We start from the raw sequence: 27,166 nt of genomic DNA on the forward strand, positions 1-27,166 counted from the left end.
CGTGTACATATTATTTCAATAATTTAATTTGTATTATTTGATTTTTTAACTATTACGATTTAAAAACATATTGCTTTCAATTATTAGTGTTAATTTTTCTTCCTCTAATATTGAATAATTTAATCATGTTCATTGCTCAATGATGTTCAAGTCCGGGTATGATTGGCATTATAAAATACATCGAATTTGTTTGTTTTATTAAATATTTTCTTTGAATTTAATCTCTTTGATTTTGGATTAAGTGTTATAAATAAGTGTACGAGTCTATATTTTTGGAATCACGTACTAACATAAGTGACATTACATTAGCATAAGTGACACAAAACGATTGAAAATTACAGTCACATACTAGCGTAAGTGACAAAATTGCCTGCAATATGCTTATTTCCTACAATATAACAAAATTTATAATGTGTAGTTAAAATATATCGCTTTATTGTTCTTCATGACAAAAATCAGCTATGTAACTTTATTACTTATATATTTATAAAAGTTTAAAGTTTGTCAAAATCTTAAAATGGCTCTAACTCAATAGTGGAAAAATGTCGGTTACGCAAGTAAGAGATTTGGGCGACGTTTTATTAGAGGAGTAAAGTGAAAACAAAATGAAATCAAAAGTAAAATATCATTATCATCATAATCAACCTTCTCCCCATCAGCCAAGGTCCAAGGGAACTCACTCTGATTATGTCAACAAATTAGTTTCCTTGACGACTCAGTCTATCGTCTGCTACCTGAACTTCTGATTACTGGTCAATAACAAAGTGCCCTTTTACGATTTACATTAAAATTCACCCAAAGGAAGATGCCGAGGCAACCAACAACAAAATAAGAGATGAAAACAAACAAAGACTGTATCGCTGTTTTGACAGGATTACATTCCCCTCGCTCAACAAATGGCAATAAATTGGTCAACGGTTTACCCCATAGTGAGAAGAGGATTGAACTGCCCTATCACAAAACCAAGAGGTGGAGTAAGGGTGAAGAAAGTAACAAAGAAATGAATTCTTCAGCAAACAGTTATGTTAATAAGACAAAGGAGAAGATCGACATCCCATGTCCAGCAATCATCAAAACCTAAAGTCATGCATGGGGTGTGTGGATCTGCTGGATTCGTTAACGTCATTGTATACATAAAAAATCAAAACACGCAGATGGGACCTCGAAATGGCGGTTGTAACCAGTTGGGATGAGGTATCGTCAGCATTGTTCTCTCCTGAACAAAAAAGCAATGAAGCTGTTACAGTTTCAAAGCGAAATTGCAGACTGCTTGTTAAGAGTCGAAAAAGGAGTGGGACTGCAGAACATTCCGAATAACAATGAATGCAGAAAAGGATTACCAACTTAATTCCGCCTGCAGACGTTCAATGTGTAGGCACCCTCACTGCAGCAATAAGTCGAACTTATTTAGCATCAAATGTGACATCCATCTGTGCATAAACAAAGACAGAAATTGTTTCAGAGACTTTTAATTCAGTCAGTTTGTGCCTGATGTGCCAAAAGTGCAGATAAAAACAGAGAATAAAAAGTCACATGGTCGGTGCCAAACTCAGGAGAGCAACCCTGTGACTTTCATCTTTCATGTGCTTATTGGTTGTAAGAATGCATTCCTTTGCTCAATGCTATTCAGCTATTTTCAAATGTTTTTATCGTGTTTCTAATTGTATATTTGTCACTCCATCCAAGAGTTGGTATATTTATTGATCCTGAATGAAGAAATATTTCAAGCATAACTTTGGTAGTGCTTAATGCCCCCGACTCATGCTCTTATATGAGAAGAAAAAAAAGAGTAAATGCAAGCAGTTCGAGTACTATTTGATATCTCTATTGTTCATACCATTCTATTTCAAACTTATGTAGACAGACAAGATGGCACAGCTGTTTCTTTTGTTTGTTTTTAAGGATTTTGCGGTGCTTGCACACATTAAGGTCATATCAGCGCCAGTAAAAAGGAAGAAAAGGGGATAGTAAAAATTTCTAGAATAACAAAGCATCCAAGAAAAGGTAAGACAAAGGGGAATTGGTTCAAATTCAAATAGGAAACATGTAGAGTCCCAAAGCACACTATCAAAGTACTTAGTTTGAGATCACCGCACAGGTCCCCACTAATCGGAATACACTCAAATGTTTACAAATCATATATAATATGCAAACAAAACATAAACAGTGCATACCAGAGAGATGATTTACAAGACAAAAAATATAATTTCCCAAAATTCTAACTATACATTTGGGTATTCGGCCAGGGCTAGGACAAAACCAAGTAATTTCATCCCAAGACAAAGACAGAAAGCATGTTGGAAAACAGATATAGGGGGATAGAAGACACAGTAAATGCCTCCTTGCCCACTATGGGACAGTCACCTGTCATTAGCCACATTCAAGAGTGGTGTCTAAGTCTAATGCCCCATCTATTCTCTGCATCCCCAGAATGGTGCAAACATATAAAATGAAAGACGGCAGTAGGAGAAATCTCAGTGAATGTAATGTAAAATGGGAGGCTTACAATGCAGTTATAAAAATAAGCAGATGGGAGCAAAAGGAGACCTAAAGTATTATTGTGTAAACAAAGAAATCTTTTCTACAAAGAGTGTCTGGAGAGATGCCAGTGAATGATCATGCTGGCAAAACGGTCCATGAAGATGAACTAGTGGAAAGTTTTAAACTGATGGCAGACTGGGGCTATGGTTTCACAACTGATGAAGTAAAGGACATCATGCATACAGGATTTTTTACAAACTTTGTGCTTGGAAACTCGTTTAAAAGACGGTCACCAAGGATACAACTGGCTGGCAGGTTTGGGGAAATGCTACCCTAAAATGACTAATATTCACTGTTATACCCCCCGCCCTCTCCCCACCCTTCTAAAAAGCCTGAGAACTTTAAAAAAAAATTAATTAAATATCATGTAATCTAAGCTCATTGAATTTGTTTTACATTTAAAGAGAGCATCTCATCTTAAATTTAACGAGCATCTTAAAGAACAAAGTAACATGGTAATTGATGCAATGATTTTGTTCAATTTTTCCAAGTTCGTATGTTAAATGAATAGAAAATGCTGTCTTCAGCCAGCTCAAGTCTCTTGGTTAATGAAATTGACTTGAATGGCACATGCACATATCATAATTGAAAAAACAAAATGGACGCTGTATTGCATCAGGATCCCTTTTTGACCAATGGATTGATGTTGCATCTGAAAAGAAAAAGGAATACAAACAGTTACAAATCGCCCTAAATAAAGCCTGTTGCCTACAACTGTAATAATAATAATAATAATAATAATAATAATAATAATAATAATAATAATAATAATAATAATAATAATAATAATAATAATAATAATAATAATAACAATAATAATAATAATGCGTAATTTCTATAGTGCCCCTTTCCACCAAAAGTGCTTGGAAGCGCTTATACTTATACATATATGCACACATGCATTCATATATAATAATATCATTCAACAAAATCTATAAAAACACTCATAGAAAACTGAAAGCAAATACTCTTGTCTTCTTAAACTTAAAGATGCTTTAAAGGAGGACAGAGAAAACTTCATTAAAAAAATTGTAGACTGACTCTCCTTCATAAGAAATTCTTAGATTATGAAGAAGAAGGTAGAGAGCGATTTGACATGTCTGGAAAATGAATAAAACTTGGTATGATATTATGGTACACCACTCACTTTTAAATTTAAATCCTAAGGCCGTAGGGTCTAGAGTCCCAATTGAGGTACCGTGAACTGGGTGACTTTGCCTCAACCGATTAGGAACCATTTTGAGAATTCTCAGGCTTGTTGCATTTTTTTGCTTATTATTATTAAATGACTTGATTTTTTTTTTCTTAATCAAAAGAAATAACTGTCACATAACTAAATATACTATTTTGTCCAAATCTATAGAGGTAAAGTCACCCATTTAGGCAAAGTCACCCCAGTTGAAGATATGTTGAGTATCTTGAAAAGACACAGCATTATAAAGACTTGTAAGGTAAACCTTTGTTGATATCAAATATACCTATGCTCAATAGTTAAGTAAAATCACCCTGTGTCTTATGTGCCAGCTGCGTGATAAAATCAATGTGACTAGAACTCGAAAAGTCTGAAAATTAAGGGACGTCACTCTAGCTTCAGATAAGATGAGCAAAAGGAATTGGTCTAATAAAATTCCCTAAGAGGATTTGCCATAAATTCATCTCGTCTTTGATAAAGTGAAATATTTATCAAGGGATAATTTGTGGTGATGCTATTTAAACTACTATGACCAAGCCAATAAGTAAGTGGTAAATAGATTTTTTTTTAAATAAAAAAAAAAAAGAAAAAGAAAGACAAAGATAAAACCATGAAAACTGGGTTTTGAGAGTCGATGGTACCTTGGGTTTCCATGAGACCATGAGACAAACAGCTGTTTACAAAATTTTGTTATCTTCTCCTGCTTTAAAGTTCTCAATTAAATAACTTTTATTTCCTTTAGAAAAAAAAAATTCTGGGGAAGGGTAAAGTTTAATTAATTTTTACTGCATTTCATGAGGAACTTGTCATTTTGACTTTAACAAATACCATAAAATGTACCTGTCTCCATCTTTTTTTCTAGATAAGTCATGAAGAAACTGCATGAAATTGATTGTTCTTGGAAGGAAAGAATATGCAAACATTATTTTTTTTCTAATTGTTTACATACTTACCGTTGCTGATGGTGACAAGAAGTGGAAAAGGGGGATAATTTTGAATGATTGCCTTTTAGTCCCATTTTTACTGCAGTAATCCCCAATGTTAGAGCAACGAGGATAATAAATTATCATTGATACTAGCACAGTCTCGATGGAATATGGATAGACAGGCTCTAGCTAACTACTGGAGAGTGGGGAAATGCACCTGTTTGTTCTCACAACACAGCAAATTTTTTATTGCCAATACATTGATAGGAGAAAATATAATTTTTCATCATCATCATCATTGCCTTTTTCACCTTGGGTCAGGGTATAGGCCAGACAAACAGTTTCCATCCTTCTCTATCTTGAGCTAACTTTTTAAAATCTCATTTCATGTCTCATCACTTCTCTGTATATCAGTCTCTTTAATTCTTCGCCATGTTCCTCGTTGCCTTCCCCTTGATCTTCTGCCCTGAGGGTTCCAGTCCAATACTTTCTTTGTTATAGTGGAGTCATTCTTTCTAAGGGTGTGTCCAATCCACCTCCATCGTCTTCTTCTTATTTCCTCTCCCAATGGTTTCTGCTGTGTTCTTTTCCATACTTTTTCATTTTTAATTCTATCCATCCATTTTATTCTGAGTAGCTTACGCATGCATATAATTTTTAAAAGGAGAAAATGCCTCATGTGACTCCAACATCACAGACTTTTGTGGATCCGAGGAAAACCATCAGCATAGTTGTACTATACGTTTACTTGATCAATTCTAATAGCCATAGCAGAAAGATTATTTTAAATACATTTTCTTCACGGATCGGTAAAATTTATCTTATCTATCACAAAGAAAATATTGAACTTTTTCTTACCCTAAAAACCCAGGTCCAGCCCATCTTGTTGGTGTCAAAGTCAACTTGACTTTCTTGTCCCCGCGTAGTAAAGTTACATTCAATGATTTCTGACAGAAATAAAATGGTTGGAGTTGTAAGGAAAGGAAAAAGTGTGATGAAGCATTTAGATATAAATGTAAATCTCGTGACAGCTTCTATACCAGGAGAAAAAATAATTAATAAATTAAAAAATAAAATAAAAGAAGGCACTGGTGTAAGATCGATTTCTGAAAAATTGTGTATGAAACAATGCAAGGCAAAGCAGAGAGAAAAATATACGAAAGAAAAAAAATCAGAATGTCTTGAGGTAAGCTGATTTTTCGGAATTCTTTTGTCTTGTAATTTCCTCCCTGCTTTGTCTGGCACTGTTTCATACACACTTTTTCAGATCTTTAAAAATAGATAAAAGATCTCTTTAAATATATTATTTACTTCAGCTTTTCTCTAACAAAAAAAAAACAAACAAAAAAAAAGAGCCCCCCCCCCCCAAAAAAAAAGAAACAAACAAAAATACAGTAAAAAACTTCATCACTTTGATGACCTGAAAACAACAACAACAAAAAAATCAAATTTATAAGAATGTCAGTCAATACTTACATCAATACTGTGCTTTAGAACAGCTGACACTTGAGGCAGGCTGAAATTGTCAAGGGTGATTGACCCAAACTGGACCAGCAAATCATCCACCTCAATGCCCTATTAAAAAAAAAGAAAGAAAGAAAGAAATAATAAAACTCCTATATTACAACAACAATAAATAAAGAAACCCAAAACATTTCTATTTCCATACACACTCTCTCTACAATAGATAAATTATTTATATAAGTTTTGATAAATCATTTCAAACATTACAACAATTATCTGTGTTGAGGGGTCTCCAATCTCATTGGAATTGATTTCAAAGAAAGGAAATACGGTGAAAGCAAAAGCCAACAAGTATGCTCCTACTTTAATAATAATGATAAGTAACTTTTTTTTTAAAAAGGACAAAGGGTGATAACTCAAAAATTATTGGAAGAACAATTTGATTTTCCCTTGTCAAATTTCTAACATACTTGTCAATCAATCTGGGTTTTTTGTTTTGTTTTTAAGGGTTTTACGGCGCTTGAAACCCATTAAGGACATATCAGCGCCAGTAAAAAGGAAGAAAATAGGATAGTAAAAAGTTCAATAATTACAATTAAAGCACCCAAGAAAAAGGAAAACAAAGGGGAGTGGTTCAAATAGGAAACAGATGTAGATTCCAAGGGCACAATATCAAAGTACTACTTAGTTTGAATCACCTATTGTTTCACCCAGACACAAGCACAAGATCCCACTAAGAGGAATACACTCAAATGTTTACAAATCATCTGTTAAAAAAAAAAAAATAACAGTACATAACAGAGAGATGATTTACAAGGAAAAAAATATCATCTACCAAAACTAACTATACATTTGACTGTTTCCCTGTCAGCCAAGGACTCCAGCCAGGGTCAGGACAAAACTAAGTAATCTCATTCCAAGACAAAGACAGAAAGCAATTGGATAACAGATACCGGGGGGGATAGAAGACACAGCAAGTACCTCCTTGCCCACTATGGGAGGTCGGGAACCCCACCCAGGTCAATTAATCTACTCACTCCTTTACTGGCAGGAGATCCTTTGTCCACCCTGTCCACCAAGGCAAACGGTTTTAATTCTTCTTCATCTTTTGCAACATCTGATGATGTTTGATCCATTTCCTCTTCCCCTCTTGCCTTTGCAGCTTCTTTCGCCTGCCGAGCTTCAGCATGGATTGCTATCAACACTTGTTCTATCTCTTCCATCACATCTTTGTGGTCATTCTGTAAACCTGAATGAGAAGAAAAATATTCTATAAAGATATCTCAGTTTGAAAATAACATATCTAAAGCATATCTGGCTTTGACTTGATTATTAGTGATGCAGAGGTGATATAGCAACATGATGGACTATGTGGTATGACACTCGCTTTCGGATTGGAAGGTTCGAGCCTCGCTTGGTGCATTGAGTCCTTGGAAAAGACCCTTTACTCACATTCTCTCACCATACTCGGGTGTAAAATAGTACCGGGGTGCTTACAGCGTTGTCTTTGTCCGAAAAAATTGTAATATCTCCTAACAGGCGTCAAGTCATGTCCTATATGTTAAGTGTTGCAGTTGGCTTGGGATTCAATGATGGACTGAATAATAATAATATATCTTTATTATCCCCAAAAAAGTGGCAATTTGTCATTTGGTTACACATTTATAACAATACAATATTGACATAGACACACTCACACAAGATGCACACTAGTAACATAGTAGTTATCGTAAAAAAACAAAAAACAAAAACAAAACCCGGCATCAACAACAACATCATCATCATCGAAAAAAACAACAAATGACACTTGTTCATCCACTTCCCCCTATTCACCTTACCAGATCTGTCACAAAATAGGAGTTTGATGATACATGAAATAGGAAAATATTATTTTTAAAATTTTTGCTGTTTTCTTTTTTAAAAACAGCTTTCAACATGACAGCCTGTGATAGGGAACGGAAAGGGGAGAGTAATTCATTTTTCTAGATACTTACTTCCCTTTTGGCAATCGTTAATAACATTCAACCCCCCCCCCCCAATACACACACTTTCTTCATCATCAATATTTTTGAAAGTGAGAGTTCTAACACTCAAATGTAAATATGCTCTATCATCAACGTTCGTTCAATGATTAAAGTTTCTTAGTTTCTTGTTCACTTGGTCTTCATTATATGTTTTTCAAGCAACATATTAACATGGTAGCAGCCTGGACGTCTTCATATTTCAAATGTATTCCCAACCAGATGAGTTAATTATCTATGTAATCAGACACAACACCGATACGCACTGTGAGAGTTCTGGTACTCAAATGTAAATATGCTCTATCATTAATACTCATTCAATGATTAATTTTTCTTAGTTTCTTGTTCACTTGGTCTTTAATATATTTTTTTCACAAGCAACATATTAACAACAAGGATTTAAAATAAGTGGATTGAGGACTCTACTGATACCGTGATCAGGAAACCCATTTAATTTTTTTTTAAAAGGCTTACAACTTACATGAAATTTGATGTCTTGCATGACGACAAGAGTAGACATCAATGTCAGACCTTGGATAACCTTCTTCATCAATCAGCTTTTCTGTCATTCCTACATTCTTTTGCTTCAGGGAAAGAAAAAAAAAATGTGAAAAAATTAAGTTGCAGGATAATTTCACAGTTATTAGTCGCCATTTTACAGGGGGAAACGAAATGATTAAAACCGTGTTCAGATCTATGATAATGACAGATAAATTTACAATTATGAAAATCAACATCTTTGAAGATAGAATTCTACATAACATAAGAATGCATGATTACAGAATTAAAACAGGGTGAGAATAGATGCAGCATTGCAACTTATTGAAAGTCCATAATGGCTAAAAGATTAAGTAATGTAATAAAAGTGCTGTGAAACTACGGAAGCCACTACGGAAGAAACTAGAAAAAGGGCTTACCCATCATACCAGACTGACTCAGCTAATTACTAATACAAATACCCCTACTTTGGACGGTAGAAGAATTGCTGCCTGTCTCACACTATCAGAATATGTCATTTTTAAACATTATTTATTTTTGTCCTGATTTTAATTGGATATCGTGTTAGTGTTATGTTGTTAGAATAGCTTTCCATTTAGGTATATCACAATTACTTTGACTGACTTTTTTGTTATTTTTGTTACTTTCTTTTTATTTCTTTCTGGACTTCCAATTGGTCGATGATTTTGTATTTCTCATCAAATAAAGCGGGTGTGGGGAAGATTTTATGTCACTGATTATTGTGATAGGTTTATGTTGTTGTTGTAAGTGTTTTGTTATGGTATGACTGTCGTGTCTCGATCAGGCTGTTGTGAGTAATCTTCATGTGTTTGTTCACTGTCTCCCACGTAAACGTGACGTCATCGTGACACCATTCATTCTCTCTCTTCGACACCAAGCCTAATTCTAGATCTACTATTTTAGGTACTTCCATCGCGGCCGCGATTCCCCCAGTCCCTCCCCTCGCTAGATCGTGTGCCCCAATTTCCCCATCAAGTTACATCAACTCTTTTTTCTAGGTCATGTTTGATATTCGTTTTGCGGTGTATTATAAAATTGTTTCCTAATTTTAAAAGTTCCGATGTTGAGGATTATTTCTACATAATTTTCTTTAAAACTAATAGATTCTATCTTGTGGTGATTTCACAATGAAAATTTGTCAGTTTTTTGTCGAAACGTAACTCAAAAACTACTCATCCGACAATAAAAATTTTAAAAACGACAGAATCGTCGACTATTCCAATTTTCCATGAGCAGGCGACAATCTAAATAGAACACCGGCATGACGTCACAAAGAACCGGCAAACGCGCCCTCTAAAACGCTTGAATTTGGAGGCGCGCCGGAAGTTGATCTATGAGTAACCAAATTTAAACTCCCACTTCACTTTCTTCCTTTGTCTTGATTGCCGAAGTTGTGGATTGGTTTGGTTTTCATTTACATCATCTGTTGTTGACAGTTCAGTTGTATTGTTCAACGTGGAAATGTGATTTCAGCTTCATGACCAGTTATCGAACTTCATTCTATCTTTGAATTCGTTTCGGATTTGGTGAATATAAATACCTATATAATTGATATTATTTTTAAAAAGTGAATTGGTGTGGTGCTTGCCTCTGCCAGCTTACCACCCATCACCTGTTGTTTCTTTTAATTATTGATCTTAATTTTATTCATCTTCTTCTTTCTTTTTCTGTTTCCTCCTCCTTTCCTTTTGATTCTCTTTCTCTTCTTCCCCCCCCCCCCCCCTCCCCACCACTACTTCTCCTCCTTCTTCTTCTTCTTCTTCTTCTTCTTCTTCTTCTTCTTCAACTTCTCTTCCTCCTGCTTCTTTTTTTTTTTTTCTTCTTCTTTCATGTTTAATGATGAACATGTCTTTGAAAACTGGGCTTTGCACACCATGTAGGAGATATTTTTAGTGACTTCTTAGCGTCTTAGCCTTAGCAAATCATATTCAAGAATTGGATTTGCCCTTGCAGGGATTGTTTCTCACTTTTTTCTTAACTGTAACTGTAATCTATGTCTTTATTTTTATAAATTTTTAAGTCATTTAAGTCACCCTTTTTCTTCCCCCTCTTCATGTCTTGTTGGTTAATGTTGGCAGTCAATTTTGAAAAACATGTTTTGCAGCATGTGCGAGACCTTGTCTGAAGGCTTCTGCCCAATTGAATTTTTTAAAAATACATAAATAATAATTTAGCATTGAAAATAGCTCGCCCTTGCGGGAAATTACTGCTCTCTTTTTTGAAATAGTAACTTAGCAATTTGTTATTAAATTGATTATTTGAAACTGACTACCTTCAGTCACTATTCTCACATTGTTCATCATTCTTTTTAACTCAAGACATCATTATGGCTGATCAAGATCCTGCTTTGACTGCTTATATAAACAGTGAGCTGCTGCCACTGAAAAATGGCAATGTGATTTATATCTACCTTCGTCACGACAAAGACATTTCCAGTAACTGCAAATTACATACATACACTTTTCATCAATCAAAGCTATGACTGCACATGTGATGCAATTGCTTTGAAACTAAGACGTTTGGTGAAGGAATATAAAGCAAAGAAAGAACGAAAGCGGGATTATCCTAAGTTACAGAGTCTCCTGGCATCCGAATTCAGTGTACCTGTGTCTGGTAGGAAAAGAAATGTTGTGGAGGGGGCTGCTATCGTGGATAGGGATAATGAGACTCAGGCTGTAAATCCACTGGAATTGAGAAATGATTGTGCAAAATGTCCTGGGGTGCGAGTGGAGAAACAAGGATTATTTAAAAAGCTCAAGGATACGTGCACCTCTCTTCGGAGACAGAGAAATATATTGTCCAAAACTTATAATGTAAAACGTGTGAATTACAAAATTCAAAGAAAAGACTTAATGATAGAAAAAAGGCAGTCTGAGTTAAGAAGTTTGAGGAGAGACAAGAAGTTGTTGGAACGGAGGGTGAAGGCTTTAGAGTTGGTGGGGGAAAGGACTTATTTTCTCAAGATGTTGGAAAAGGAGAAGAGAAGACGAGTTAATACTGAAATAGCACTAAACAAAGCAAAGTTAAAATTAAAAAACCTGGAGGATTTGTTACAGAGTGAGCAAAATAGAATTCTGATTTTGGAAAGTGAATTAGAACAACCAACAAATGGAGACGACGATGTCGTCAATACTCACACAGGACGGTATTGTGACAACATGCGACTGGCAATTTATAAATGCTTGGTCAGCAATGTTCCTGTGGAGAGAGCTGGCGACCTGATTCTATTCATCTCCTCTGTTCTTCACGACCAACAGCTTTCCTGTGCTCCGGGACCCTCGACTGTTTGCTGCATGGCTCATGAGCTTGGTGTGCTGTCCGACCTCCAGACTGCAGAAGCCATGTTTTTATCGGACAACACTACACTTGCATGGGATGCCACCTCCATTGAGGGCACTCATGTGAATGAGGTCCACATTGTTACCTCACATAGGAAAACTATGTACCTGCAGGTTGGTCACTTGTCCGGTGGAACAACAGAGGACTATTTCAACCATATAGTCAACACCCTCAAGGGAATTGCTGCATCTTATGCTTCGTATACCGACCAGACAATGGAGGATGTCTTAAGCATATTTTATGCCAGCATAACCTGTACCCTGACAGACAGAGCTGCCGTGAACCACTGCGTCAGTGCTGAGCTGAGTATGCTCCTAAACAAAGAACTGGTAGAGCTAAACTGCAACGTCCATCCACTCGACGGGTTAGCCTCAACCACAAGAAAAGCACTTGGTATTCGTGACAGAGCAAAAAATATACCAAGTAATGTATATGGCAAGGACTGTCGTGCAGCCAACTTCATTTATTGTTTTTCAAAGCTTCGATACAAAGCAAGTTCTGGTGATCCTGCAGGATTTAAATTATTTTTGGACAGATCTGGACTCAGACAAGGCATTCTTCCTCGGTATGTAGGAAACCGGCTCCATGTTTTGTTCCACTCTGCAGGCATCATTTACAGCCTAAAGGAATCATTCACCACCTACCTGAAGAATTATTGCACTGCAACCCAGATTCGCCTGTCCCTTCTCGGAGACCTGAGTAACAGTGATATAATGGTGCAGGTACAAGTTCTAGGTCTCTTTGGGAAAGTATTGACTGGACCCTGGATGCGCCTCTTCTACAAGAATCCAGAGCAGAAGAGACATTTGGAAATGGTGCCATATATGAAGGGATGTTTGAATTATCTGCATGAGCTCTCTGCTGACCCTTCTAAATTGCTTGAAGACAGCGACGATGCCTTCGGAGTCCCCATTGCAGCTGACAACGTCTATCTAGCTCTGAAAAAGGACCCTGCTGCAGAATCCTTTCCTGACATAGTTAAATGTGTCTGTTCAGCCATGCTTGCCACTCTAAGGAGACAACTCGCTCCATACATCGACGGACGTTTTAGCCAACCAACACCTTCCATGCTGTCACAAACATCTTCGGCCCCTCTCAACAACATTGCAGCAGAGCGCATTTTAGGAATGTTTGACGCCTTGTCCCGAAAGGCCCCCAATGCAACTGTTGGCTTTGTTGACAGTAAGGTAAAGGCTGCAATGAATGGCACCCTCAAATATGTCATGGAGAAAGGTCAACTTGTTAAACAACAGATGCTGCAATACGCCATCAAGAGGGCCCCAGTAATAATCAAAGAGAGGAAGGATAGGCAAAAAGAAAACCTTTCTGCTGCTCAAGAACGACAAACATTGAAGGCGCAACAGAGAGACGCGACTGCCAGACGCAAAGTGGAGAAGGACGTTAAAGCTCTACTTATTAAGGAAGATCATGCTGGAATCCTTGAAAAAGTGGATGCAGGTTCACATAGTTTTGTATCTAGCTTATTGTCGGGCACAATTCCTTCTTCCTCCTTTCTCCATGTCTGGGATGTTGATGGCGAGGATACTACATTCCGTGGCACCGTCTGTGGTTTTAAAGTCGTCTGGAAAATACGTTCTCTATTGATCGACTATGCAGCTGAAAAGGGAGATGGCACCAGGTCTACAGTGACCCTAAGCGAGATAGTCACAGACACTATCATGGGTGATCTTGTTGTCATCAATGCAAGCACGGAAGATGAATATCGGGAAGATATGGAACTACAAAGATGATGCTCCAATCTTCAACTCATTAAGCCTTCTTCGGATTGTATAGAGGTGAGATAATGTGAGAAAGTGCTCATTTTGGCTCATTAATTTGTTAATGATTCTAGCTTATAAATCTCCAGATTACGTCAACTCAATATGAAGAGCTGTGCAACAGCAAAAAGTCTTTGAATTCTTTTTGTTTCTGTGTGTACATTTAGGGTCAATAACACTGAAAATGTGGGTGCCTAGGCCTAGTCATAGTATTTGTTACATCTGAATGTTTCATGCAATTCCAACGAACAGTTTGTTTTTTATGACCAAAGATGTTAACATTTCAGTCGACTCGGGGAAATGCTCATTTCCGCTCGTTTGTTTGTTCATAATTGGAGTTAGACACTCAAAATTTAAGCTGTCGAATCAATGTGATGAACCTTATTCCATTTCTCAACCTTTTCAATGTCTTCTCTAACACTAACAGTTTCATGCAAATCAATCCACATCTTTTTGCTGTACAACAAAAAAAATCTTTGAATTTTGAGGGGAAATCTTTGCCTTTTTTTCGTTTCCGCATGCACAGTTAGGTTCAATAACACTGAAATGTAGGTGCCTACTCAGTGAAAATGATGTTATTATAGTTCTTTTCATGGTATTTATTACATCTGACAGTTTCATGCAATTCCGACAAACGGTTTGTTTTTTATGACCAAAAATGTTAACATTTCGGTCATCGATTTGGGGAAATACCCATTTCCGCGTGATAATTCATTCATAATTGGGATTAGACACTCAAAAGTTAAGCTGTTGAATTAATATGAAGAACTTTATTCCATTTCTCAACCTTTTCCATGTCTCCTGTAACAGTTTCGTGCAAATCAATCCACAACTTTTTACAGTACAACCAAAAAATCATCGAATTTTTTTTGAAAATCTTTGAATTTTTATGTTTCCGCGTGCACATTTAGGGTCAATAGCGTTGACAATATAGGTGCGTACTCATTGAAAATGATATTATTATATTTCTTTCCATAGTATTTGTTACATCTGAAAGTTTCATGCAATTCCGACGAATGGTTTGTTTTTTATGACATAAAATGTTACAATTTCGTCCATTTTCGGTCACGGATTTCGGTACTTAAATACAAGTACAAAGAAGGGGTAATTCACGACACATTTTTGGCCATAACTTTGCTTCAAGTAAAGCTAGAAGGATAATTTTTGCACCTTTGTGTTTGTTGTCTTAAGGGCTTTGCCATAAGATAAGTTTTGTTCTAATATTCAAACTTTGAATTTTTCATGAAAGTCCCTAACTATTTTGCCTATCGTTTGTATCTGACAGATCCGATCCGCCATACTATGTTTTAGAATTAGACTGTACCGGGACGATTCCCGATGTGCTTTTAGAGCATTTTTAACCGCCCATATATGTCCTCTACATATATGGAGAACGCCCACTTCGGTGGAGACTTTTTCTGAACTTTTTCCTCATTTTGCACATCGTGAACGAGATTGGGAAATCCGTTCACGACACGGGTTTAGACTACCTGTTGAAAGTCACTATATTTGTAATTTTAATTTGCATTAATTTTATGTAGGTACCTAATTATCAATAATTAAAATATAAAAAATCAAAACAAAAAAACAAAAAAAACAACAAACAAACAAAAAACTAAAAAGCAAAAAAAAACAAAAAAACAAAACAAGCAAAACAAGCAAAACTAGAGAGGTGGGCCTTTGGCCTACCAACCTCCGCTGCACGTCCAACTCGCCTTGAGCATGCATTCACGTAAAATATAAAATTTAAAAAAAAAAACCTACCTCTGTTTCAAAAACTAGCATCTTTCACCTTTCTAAGAAACATTTTGATTTTTCAGAACTTTAGTTCGTTAAAAAATACCGGCCAATCTGACCCGTTGAGTCGAATGAAAACGAAATTTTGTTGTTTACACGGTTCAAAGGAAATGCCGTAAATAAGCTTTCATGGACTTCCTGTGTTGTTTTTACAGTGTCACGTGACCGTTTTGAGAAATTTGTCGTCTGCTACAAATAATTAGACCGGTAGGGGGTAGATATTTTCGTTGGAGCAGAGAAAAAGTGAGTATTATTTCTTGGACTTGTAGAGGCCTAGGGTCCACCAGCAGTCAAGTTGATTGAATAAAAGAAAAAAAGGCCTTTTTTATCCGCCGCCACCACCACCATGAGAGTGGAGGGTGAGGGGGGGGGGGGGGGGGGGGGTGTTGCATGAAGACGAAAGGGAGACGTGTCGCTTGGTGACCTTGGGTGACGTAGAGCATCTCAAGGATGCTGGCAGCAGTTGCAGGTATTCTTAACCCCTTAACGGCGAAGCTAATTTTTTGCTTTTAGATAATAGTTTGATTTTATCTTTATTATTGTTAACGGGGAATACAGCGTTTCCACCAAGAGAGCAGTCAGACTATCGAAACTCGGACTTCAATTGTCTATAATCGTTTTGCCGTTACTTGTCTTTTGATGATAGAAGATTTGGTGTTAGGTCAAAGATCGAATTTCGCCGCTAAAAGGTTGCATTGCTACTGGATTTGCTCCCCCCCCCCCACCTTTTTTTTTCTTCTTTTTTTTCACCTTAGTATTGTTGATTGCTATTTCCTTTTTTATGATTAGCAAGTGCCGTAGGAGTCTCACAGGATGCAGGAGTACTGCAATTAACCCTTTGCCAGTGACACTGATTTTTTTTTGTTTTCAAATAATAGTCTTCATTTATATTATTTTTTAACGCAGAAAAAAACAAAAACGTTTCCACCATAAGAGCAGTAAGAATGTTGATAAAAAGCGCTTTGAGCACGTTGGGTGGATATTGCCCTCTATAAAAGCTCAAATTCTTAAATTGTAATTTGTTTTTTGTCTTTTGATGAAAACGGTAAGATTTTATTTTTGGTCCAAGTAAGATTGATATTCGCCTTTAAAAGGTTAAGTTGTTTTGTTTTTTTTTCAGGTTTTTGCTTTTTTTCAAATGCCTAGTGAGAGAGAAAAAACAAAACAATCATACATGTATCTGCAAACAGCAGAACGTTTTCATTTTACAATGAGATGGGAAGGGAAGGGATACCACTATGACAAGAGAGAGAGAGAGAGAGAGAGAGAGAGAGAGAGAGAGAGAGAGAGAGAGAGAGAGAGAGAGAGAGAGAGAGAGAGAGAGAGAGAGAGAGAGAGAGAGAGAGATGTGGGCGGGGAATGGGGGGGGGGGGGGGGGGGGGGGATAGTAAGGGGGAATGGGAAAAGATGAAAGAAACAATGGGTTGCCTGATGACGTAGATCAAAGGATTGTTACAGCGGTGTTCACGGTGCGTACTTCGTGAAATTTTAACCTTTTACAGTGACACTGATTTTTTTCTCCAGATTGCTTATGCAGAATAGATCGTTTCCACCAAGAGAGCAGTAGTAAGAGTATATTTCGACTCGGGCTTCAATTAAACTATAAATCGCAAAGCTTGTCTTTTAATGATAACATTAAGACTAAGATCTGGAGTTTGGGGAGTGTAATTAATGGTTAAAATTGTTTTGATTTTTTTAAAAATAACACACACACACACACACACACACGAGCGCGCACGGTCACGACAGCGAGGACAATCTATTGCTTGTGTTGCAACGGTAAACCACTTTACGTGTACGTAGATTCTGAGGCTAGATGCCCCGTTACCGTGTACGTAGGCACTCCCAAAAAAAAAAAAAAAGAAAGAGACACACACACACATACACACGCACACACACACACACACAGTCTTGCATCCGCTACGAACTAATTTTGCGCACCAATTTTTACTGCACTAATGCACCAAATTGAATACCTATCAATGGACACTTTTTTCCGTATCTTTTTCTCAATAAACTTTTTAAAAAACCTTTGTTTTGCGCGGCAGGCGGCAGGCACTTGGCACTAGGGGGCACCAACCATTGGACAGACGAAAAAAAAAAACACGATTTCGCGAGGAATGAATCATGAAAATATTTAGGATATAATTTCAAACACAACTTTTGAAATTCATCAAGGATTGTCTAGTACCGAATGTTTTTTGATAGAAAACAAATGTAGCTTCAAATCTAAACTGCTTTTGACGGTAAGCGGTAAGTTTTTATTTATGTTTCTGTCCAAACGAATGATTTGTCCTGGTTATAGAAGCTAAGTATTGGTAACACCGGCTCAGCTCTCTATAATGCTACGTAAGACTATTCAGACTGAGTCCGAACAATCGGTTGATTGCATATACGCATTGTAATTTGAGTCCGACTAGCCACGGCCACGGGAGACTATTCAGTTATTCAGACTCGAGTCGAGTCCGAATGGCTGAAGCCAAAAGTAAATGATGGCATTTTAGTTTTAGTGTAATAATTATATCGATTTATTTTATTATTAAATTATATAATAATTTATTTTATTATTAAATTATATAATAATTACCGATTCAAGAACACTTGTAAGTTCTTGTATCGTGTTTTCAATTTCCTCCTTTTTCTGACAGAGTTCTTTGTAGCGTGCGTGACTCTGACTTGCCATTTTTGTTTGAGTTTTGTTTACAATTTACAACTTTATTATGTTGCCTGATTAACTGGTTATTTAGAGCAAAATGACGGACAAATTATTGATGCCCTTGTCAAATGTAATGTGATGTCGAAGCAGAGAACTTTGCCAAGAAAAAAATACGGTTTTCTTTTCATCTTTTACTTAGATATTTCAATCGCATTATTCATCTTTAAAGTAAAGATACCAGAAATAAAAAAAAAATTATGTTTGGTTACAAATGAGGAAATTATGATGCCAAAATTTAATTTCTTCGTATTCGTATGAGTATCGATTCGCTTTAAAACAATCTTATTCCTTATTCCTTTGTCAAATAAAAATCTCATTAGTCTGAGGCCGCGATATAGAAGAGTAAAGGAAGGTGCCCCATATGTAAACAATAACATTTGACGTCAAACGTGACCCAGATTTTTTTTATAAATGACCCGAACTATGCTGCAGTTGACCTTTAGTAATGTCATGCGCATCCAACCAACTTTTTGTTTACATGTTGCTAAGGCAGCAAACTGAAGCTGGTCGTGAATAAATTCCAGCTGTTTACTCCGAGCCTGAGATAGCTAGGGAGGCCACGATCATATTATTTATAGCCCAAATGCTCCTTTTATTTTGTAGGAAAACCATAATCATGGTTCCCCCTCTTCCCGTAAACAAAACCATATCTATGTTCAGGGAAACTAAGATTGTTGCTTGTTTTTGGTTAAGGTGGACCGTACTTTTTTTTTTTTTTTTTACAGCGTATCAAATGATCAAAGTCAAAGCATACGGTCAATGCAATGAAGAGAGTAAATTCGAATCTATCTCCTATCTCTTCGCTCAGATGACCATTTTGAACAGAAGACTACTACTACGTACTTCTACTATAACTGCACTACCACTACTGTATTATAACCACTGATACCACAAAACTAGACTGAACTAACGGACCGTATGGCTCAGCGGTACGGTTTTCGTCTTGTCACAAAAGTCGAGCAATGCCAATGCTAAGTGTGATCAGTAATAGGATGGATGACTAATCGTGAAAAATTGTGGTCCCCGCGTTGTTTCCCTGGCTAAGGCACTTTACCGCTTACCCCACTCGATTGAATGAGTATCTGGCTACAGAAATGACGGGTAGTGACAGGTTTAGTACACAAGGGTCGCTTAACAGGCTGTATGACAAAGAAATATGGTTCCATACGGCTTGTTGAAGTGGGGGGGGGGGGGGGGATAAATATGAAACATTGTGAAGCGCATTGCTCACGGCTATCTGAATCTGTTGAAATGCGCTGTATAAATATTCATATTTATGTACTTGGTCCAACTGTTACTATTTCTACTACTAGACCTCTACTACTAATATCATTATTAATAACAATAATAATAATAATAATAATAATAATAATAATAATAATAATAATAATAATAATAATAATAATAGTTATTATTATTGTTGTTGTCAATATCATCGTTTAATGGTAAAAGTGTTAAAGATACTTGCAAAATGTTGGTGTTGTGTGTGTTGTAGCAATCGGCCTCCAGCGACGCAACTCTGTCTACAAGAGACGCACAAGACCGTGGCACTAAACATCCCTGGCATGCATTTAGTCATACAACATGAAAGCAACATTCACGGTAGCGTTAACTACATCAAAGTCAAAGACAAATCAATAGTGACATACAACCAGGACATGACAGTAAGTGAGGTGGAAATTCTCAGAATTGAAGGCAGACACTTCAATGTGATATCTGTCAACAAACCTCCACCAACGCCATTCAAGTGGCCAGTTACATCCACCACTAGTGAAAAACCAATGATTGTGATAGGTGACTTTAACAGCCACAGCACCAAATGGGGATACAATGAGAACAACGAAGATGTAGATACTGTTGAGGAATGGGCTGACCAATATAATCTGACACTCTTCTATGACGCATGAATCATCCTTTTCAAGCGCTCGCTGGAGAACAGGTTACAACCCAGACCCTGCATTTGTGTCTTCCAGCCATGTCAAAAACTGTCGGCAACCCCATACCAAAATCACAATCCGGACCAATCGCCATTGAGGTAGGATCAGTCATCTCTACGAGAACAAACAAATTACATGAACTGTGTTCGTGGACCTGGCAGCTGCCTATGACACAGTAAATCACAGGAAACTGCTCCTAAAGGTTGCAAGGGTAACTCGTAACACAAAAATAGTTGCAATAATAAAATCCCTTATGTCAAACCATCACTTTTTTGTGGAAATGGATGGGAAGAAAAGCAGATCACAAAAGAACGGACTCCCTCAAGGATCGGTAATTGCACCTATCCTTTTCAACGTTTATACCAATGACCAACCTCAGTTCGAGAACATCCAGGGGTTTCTATATGCTGATGATCTGTGTCTCGCGTCCCAGGCCTCTGATTTCAAGACCATTGAGGAGAGACTAACGGATGTCCTGGAGCCACTCTCTGAGCCCACATTTAAAGAACTCACAAAATGCTAACCCAGGAAAAACTCAAGAGTGTGCTTTCCATATAAAGAGCCGCCAAGTCTAAAGAAAACAGGAAACTGAACATCTCCTGGAATGGGACATATTGGAGAACAACACATTCCCCGTGTACCTCGGTGTTACCGTAAACCGCACAATGTCCTTTTCTCAGAACGCAAAGAAAACAAAAGCAAAGGTGGCCAAAAGAAACAACTTCCTAAGAAAAGAGAAGAAAAACTTACACGGGGAGCAGATCAGAAAACAGTCAGGACAACCATACTAGCCCTCTGCTATTCAACAGCCGAAAAGGTCTCACCAGTCTGAGTAAGATCCTGCCATGTCAAAATAACACCTGCCGGATCATTAGAGTAACTTGAAACCGACTGCAGTTCCAGTCCTCCATCGGCTGGCTGGCATTGCACCTCCCCACATTCGAAGAGCCACTGCTTCCAAAGCCCAGAAATATAAACAGAAAATGGACCCAAGGCACCCCCAACATGACCACAGCCCAATAAAAAGTAGACTGAAGTCGAGAAAGAGCTTCATGACGGAAGAAAGCATCAACCCTGACCATGCAGCTGTATACAGGATTTCCACACAGAGTGGGACAATCATGCAAATGAAGCTGTTGGAGATCCGAGAGAAGAACTGTCCTACGGAACCGAGCTCCCCAGGAATGAATTGGTAACACTGAACACAGCACGGGCAAAACTTGTGAGAACAACTGGTGGCATGAAAAAGTGGGGCTGGCTGAGACTAGCTTGTGTACATGTGAATGCCCAGAGCAGACATCCTTAGAGAATGCCAGGATGGGCTCAGCTGCACTGACCATGACCTAAGAGTCTGCTCCCCAATGCTGTGGAGTGAGTTTGGTGTTGGTGCGACAAGCTATGATGATGATGACTTGCAAAATTAATAAGTCTTACACCTGGCAACATATAAAAAAAAAAGTAAGATGACAAAGATTAAGATTAGAATGTTAGGATGATGATCTTTTTAATATCAAAATACTTTTGTAACCCGGCATTGCTAACTTTCATGTGTAACCCAGAATGAAAAGTTATTACAAAAGACGAATGCAAGATATTTAGATAAATTGCTAGTCTATCATTGTGGTAGACGTAAATGTATTAAACTTACATATCCAATAACCTGTAGGTTAACAGAGAAGGAAGGGCGCACAAGTTCATTGTAATTTGAAATTGAGGAGTTGGAGTTGGAACAAAGTTGATTTGCATTGAGTCAGAATTCAATCAAGTCTTAGATTGAAGAAAAAAGCCCAAAGAATCTTTCTTTAAAACAAGAAACAAAAAAAAAAAAACCCCAAAAAACCTACAGCGTGCACCAGAATGAATAAAACAGGACAGTCTTTAAACTGCATCAATGGAAATCACATCTTGCATACAAGACCTCTAGTGCTATTGTGAGGACTGGTTCTCAGTCTCACCCGTCCTGCCGTATCTGAGGGCCATAACACAACTTGTGAAATCGAAATAAATTAAAAGCAGATTATAAATTTATATCACTTTTATTGTCATTTCATTCATATTCATGTTATTCAAACTGAAAATCATTTTTAAAAATATAGATAAGATGTTTCTCCATTATAAAGGTATGCTTGTATTCTCATCCTGTGAAAGAGAAAGAAAAAAAATAAAGAAAATTGATAATTATTACTGAAACTGTGTAGTTCCATTTTTTTAAATCTGTGATTTAAGAGCCTTAGCAAAAGCTTTGATTAAGAAAGGTTCTGATATGCAACATCACATGGTCCCATCTATCAAATTCTACTACCATTACAAATCAGCTACATAAATAGATTCATCAGTACTCTTATCTTGTTGATAAATTAAATTATAAATATAGAAAAGGATATAATAAACTTTTAAAAATAATTAGAAAGTTAAATGGTAGACAAGATAAAGAGATATTTGCCTATTTCTTTTTAAATTTCTTATTCATAACCAAGGAAGCAGGTTTCTTTTGCTATATTCTTCTTGACTTCCCTATGTAAATGTTTCTTTCGAGTGTATAACAAGCTCACAGGGCATTTGTATAAAGAAACAGGAGCCAATACCATTAAAATGGAGATACCACTGCCAAAAATTACAACGGGATAGAAATGCATTGGTTTTAACGTGTATTAGACGCTGTCATTAGAAAAAGTTTTTTAAAATCTTTACAAACTACAGTAAGCTGCTTTTAAAATTAAGAAACGCTCGAAAGCAAAATATGGTCCTGTTCTCTCAATCACCGCTCTCTAGTCTCTAGATTATACTTGGTAGGTCAATAAAGCTGAGAGGTTTTATGAAGAATATAGAATAAAAACATTAATTCCATTAAAAAAACATAGAAGGGTCCATAATGATATATGAGGAACTCTATAAGATACAGTAACAAATGAAAGCCATTTTGATAATCTTGAAGGATATGACTCAATGATGATGATGATGATAATAATAATAATAATGATACTTCTTCCTGAATATAAATTGTTTAATTCCCATGGTATAGGCAGGCCAATGCTTCCAGAACAATTAAAGGAATGCAGAGACTCATTCTTGTTGTAATGTTATTTAGATCTGAAAAAAAAAGATAAGCATGGCATCCTAAACCATTTTCCCATGGTCCCATAAAAAGCAATATCATCTCACACAAAATCATAAAGTAAAATTCATATGGACCAACCAATGAATAAAAGTTATAATTATCTTATTTTATCAATTATTATCATTGGATTTATTTAACTTTATATTTATTATTATTAATTAAATGCCAATTTGAAATTAAGATAGCAATGTTTGAATGAATAACTGGATCTAACTCTACAAGTAAAATGTAAATGTGCAACTTATTCAGAGTTCATCAAGCACTTGTTACAGTCTGTTGCTTCATGTTACAGGAAAAACTCCAGTTCCATGAGCCTTATGACTCTAAAGGACCAATTATTTCAAAGTAAGATGAAATACCATTTATTGTTTAAAGAAAGTTATCAAGCACTATTTAAGGTCTGTTGCTTCATGTTACAGAAACAGGAATAACTCCAGTTCCATGAGCCTTATTACTCTAAAGAACCACTTATTTCAATGTAAGAAGAAATACCATTCAATGTTGAATATATAGACATGACCTATTTCTTAATGGTTTGCTTATATTCAATAAAAACATTAGAAAACATAATGGACCTGGAACTCAGATACCACTAGGTTGTTAAAACTAAAACCGTTGTGTCAGGTCTAATTTTATCAGAGATTTATGATCATGAAGGCAAGATTACATAACCAATGTCGATTAGCTTTTAAAAAATGGGCTTTTATTTACCTTCTGGTGAACTCATTTGATCAGTATTTCCTGTATTTAACTTTTTGATCACATAAGAAAAGTCTAATAAACATTGAATATTTTTTAATGCCTCTAGATTTCACTTTAAAGTCAAATAAAATATCTGATCACAAATAAAATTTTTGATAATTCGATCAATAGAGAGAGCTTTTCAAAATTGTTGGCTTATCATTCCTCAGGCAAAATTTAGATAAGACATCATGTCACATATCATGGTGTTTCCTATGAATTACAAAATCCTAAAAAGCTTCTTCTTCATAAAAAAACGTATGAAATAAAATTAGGTAATCTAAAGTAATCAGAGAGGTTTAGTTTTCATTTCAATCCAAGGTAAATCCGTAAAGAGTTGTGGGACCAGGCCCCACTTGATCATTACCCCCAAAATAGATTGAACTAACAGGGATGTGTATAGATAGTATGCAGATGACGTCACTCAGGCCTTTGTTATTGTTTTTGCCATCCGCGTTTGTGAGTTGTTCTCACTAAACTGTATTAACCAGACTATAAAAGTTCATGGTTACACAGAGTTTGTGTGTTGGTCCGTTATACTTCCGGATGGCAATGTTGTGAACTCCTTGGCCAACCGCATTCTATCTATAAGTATAAAACTGTAACAAAACCCCACGACCCCCCACAACACTCATACAAAAACTTAAACACAGTTTTTTTCATTTTCATTCCTCTTGAGCCAAGGGAAACTCGTTGCTCATTTTAGCTGCACAGATTCATTCAATCGCTCTCCCCCCCCCCCCCCCCCCCCCTTTTTTTTTAAAATCTTTTTTTTTTTTTGGAGCGAGTCTATTCTTTTATCCTTTTTTGTTTGGCCTTGTTCCGTTTCTGAGCATGAATTTCTTAAAATTGTTTTTATTTTTTTTTAAAATAAAAAAATATTGTTTTTTTTTTTCCTCTATCGGTCTGGGAATAACCAATTTTCGTTATTGGCAGACCCTGTCTGGGAATAATCATAGCGACGACGAAAATATCAGACCGCACTCCCTGCATTTTACAATTGTATGTTTTCTTTCACAGAGCTACCGACCAAATAAGGCGAAACGGCTTGGAAGATCCAAAACGTCATACATGTAGTTTGACACCTGCCAAATATCAAAGATGCGAGAAGGGGTTGAGTGGGACATTTTCTTTTCCCAGACATTCTCATTTTTTCACCCCTTCCTCCCTCTCTGCCATTCCTTATCCCATCGACTCTCAGCAAAAACAATAACAACAAGTCTTATGTGGCAAAAACGGCTACCAACTTAAATCCCTCAAACAACACAAGATATTGAAAATCGGTGGCAGAGACCCTTTGTCTTGTTCCTTTTCCAGTTCCAGTCATGAATAGATAATGAGAGAATGAAGACTGTTTCGAAATCTATTATTATTATCAGGTCAGGAAAGAGCGAGAGTCAATAAAATATGACAAGCGGTGAAAGCTACGCGCCACGAAAGATGAGGATTTAAAAAAACAACTTTTGTTGAGATTTCAACTACTGAGGAGGGGGGTGTCTGCTCTTTTTTTTGTTCCTTTCTGTTTTGTTTTTCGGTCAAGTTATGACTGACGCTGACACTGACACACGTTCTAGACTGTAAACGTTACCCATAAAATGTCATAAATTACGAAAAGTGTGTTCTCTCACAGAGTAGTATTCGAATCACTCACTGAATGAGCATGAAGCAGACATGAGTGAAGGAAACGTAAACTCTGTAAGTGAGAATCGGCGAGTGAAGCTGTACTGTAACTGTAACTGTAATTTGTAATGACTGACAGCAGTCAAATTGCGAAGTGAAATGAAAACAAATAAACAAAGCATTCTAAAATTATGCCGGTGAGACATCCAAAGTTAAATACCCGAACGCTATTATGGATTAACATTGAACTAAATCGTTTCCTTCTCTCAAAACCAATCGATACAAATTACAAACTCAAACACTGAAATTGGCATCTTACCTTTGCATGAGTTGGACTGCCATTCTTTTCTGGTGATTAGGAACTTTAGCAGCCGGACAACGTTGCGCACAAAACAGGTCTCCCGTTTTTGTCGTTCAAATTGTAGATAATACTCAGTCAGTTAAAAACAAATACGTACAAATAAAATAGTTATTTATTTAAATTCTTTGTATATGGCTAAATTATTCCGAAAACCAGATTTCAAATAGTTCTTGTTTTGTTCACACAAGCGCATTGATTTTGGAGAATGAGATTGACCGTGGTCTAAAAATAGACCGACAGTAATTTTTGATAAATTTTACGATTTGTTTAATAAAAAATCAATATTTAGATATTATTTGACGCGTGATCGAGTATTTATGAATATGTGTTTCTTTTGCCACATAACAGCCAAATTTTAAAGGTTATTTTTTTCTATAATTTACATTGGAACGTGAGCTGTCAAGACAGGAACATGTGGTCTGCCACGTGCTTCTAGACCTTGTTTACGTTTGGGGCACCTTCCTTTACTGTTCTATAGACTTGGTTCGGTCGACGATTCATTATGTCCACTTGGCAGTGTCTTGAGTTGTGACTTAGTAGTTGGATGCCTTGGTTCAAACCCAATAGGCTCCAAGCGCTACCATCTCATTTAATAGGTCATGCTCGTCTTCACGAAACTCATTTTCACCCTTTTCCAGTTGGGGTTAAGTCAGGTTTTTCGTACATTACACTCACAATCTCTACTCTTCTTCCTTCCTCTCTCCCCTCCCCCTGCTTTATCTCTCTCCTTGCCGACTGTTTTCAGGATTTTTACAGTAAAGTATTGCTTGTCGACAGAACCCACTAATGAGATGGACTTTGTTCACAGTTTGCTTAGCCCGCCCAGCTGGATCTGGTTGGCTGGATCTGTTAGGTCTGTCAGAAAGTACGTTGAGATAAACTGGCGTTCTATATTTAAAAACGACAAGCAATTGTTACTGGCCGTTTAATGCCACGGGAACCGGGATAAATTCCAGGCTGTAGCATTTATTCTTACTTTACAAGGGACATAATCAATGCAACAAATGATCATACTGATGTTGAACAGTAAAATAATGGGTTGTCTTTCTTTCTTACTAACATCGGGTTCTTTTTTTTACAGACTAGAAAGGGCAGT

At 36.7% G+C, this 27,166-nt stretch overlaps 1 protein-coding gene and 1 long non-coding RNA gene across 2 annotated transcripts; both read right to left on the reverse strand.

The window, feature by feature from the left end:
- Positions 1-205: 205 nt before the first annotated feature.
- Positions 206-18,488, reverse strand: LOC144960000 (26S proteasome non-ATPase regulatory subunit 9-like). The gene is made up of 6 exons (XM_078892924.1): positions 18,165-18,488; positions 8,626-8,728; positions 7,161-7,372; positions 6,136-6,234; positions 5,518-5,606; positions 206-3,193 (listed from the first exon to the last, which is right to left on the reverse strand). The coding sequence occupies exons 1-6, from the start codon at positions 18,258-18,260 to the stop codon at positions 3,157-3,159; spliced, it is 636 nt and encodes a 211-aa protein (XP_078749050.1). The 5' UTR covers positions 18,261-18,488; the 3' UTR covers positions 206-3,156.
- A 3,759-nt stretch (positions 18,489-22,247) lies between these two features.
- On the reverse strand, positions 22,248-26,527 carry LOC144960168 (uncharacterized). The gene is made up of 2 exons (XR_013642778.1): positions 26,029-26,527; positions 22,248-23,320 (listed from the first exon to the last, which is right to left on the reverse strand). It is a non-coding gene; the product is annotated as an uncharacterized LOC144960168 (long non-coding RNA).
- Positions 26,528-27,166: the final 639 nt, after the last annotated feature.

Source organism: Berghia stephanieae, chromosome 14 (genome assembly GCF_034508935.2).
Source record: "Berghia stephanieae isolate SIO BIC M18660-M18661 chromosome 14, UCSD_Bste_1.3, whole genome shotgun sequence".
NCBI lineage: Eukaryota > Metazoa > Mollusca > Gastropoda > Nudibranchia > Aeolidiidae > Berghia > Berghia stephanieae.

Coding starts and splice junctions, on each gene's coding strand:
- LOC144960000 (XM_078892924.1), bottom strand. CDS start 18,260: ATGGCAAGTCAGAGTCACGCACGCTACAAAGAACTCTGTCAGAAAAAG. Junction 6,235..7,160: donor GATCTCCTGCCAGTAAAGGA/GTGAGTAGATTA, acceptor TTTTTTTAATAG/GGCATTGAGGTGGATGATTT. Junction 5,607..6,135: donor TTCTAAAGCACAGTATTGAT/GTAAGTATTGAC, acceptor TATTTCTGTCAG/AAATCATTGAATGTAACTTT.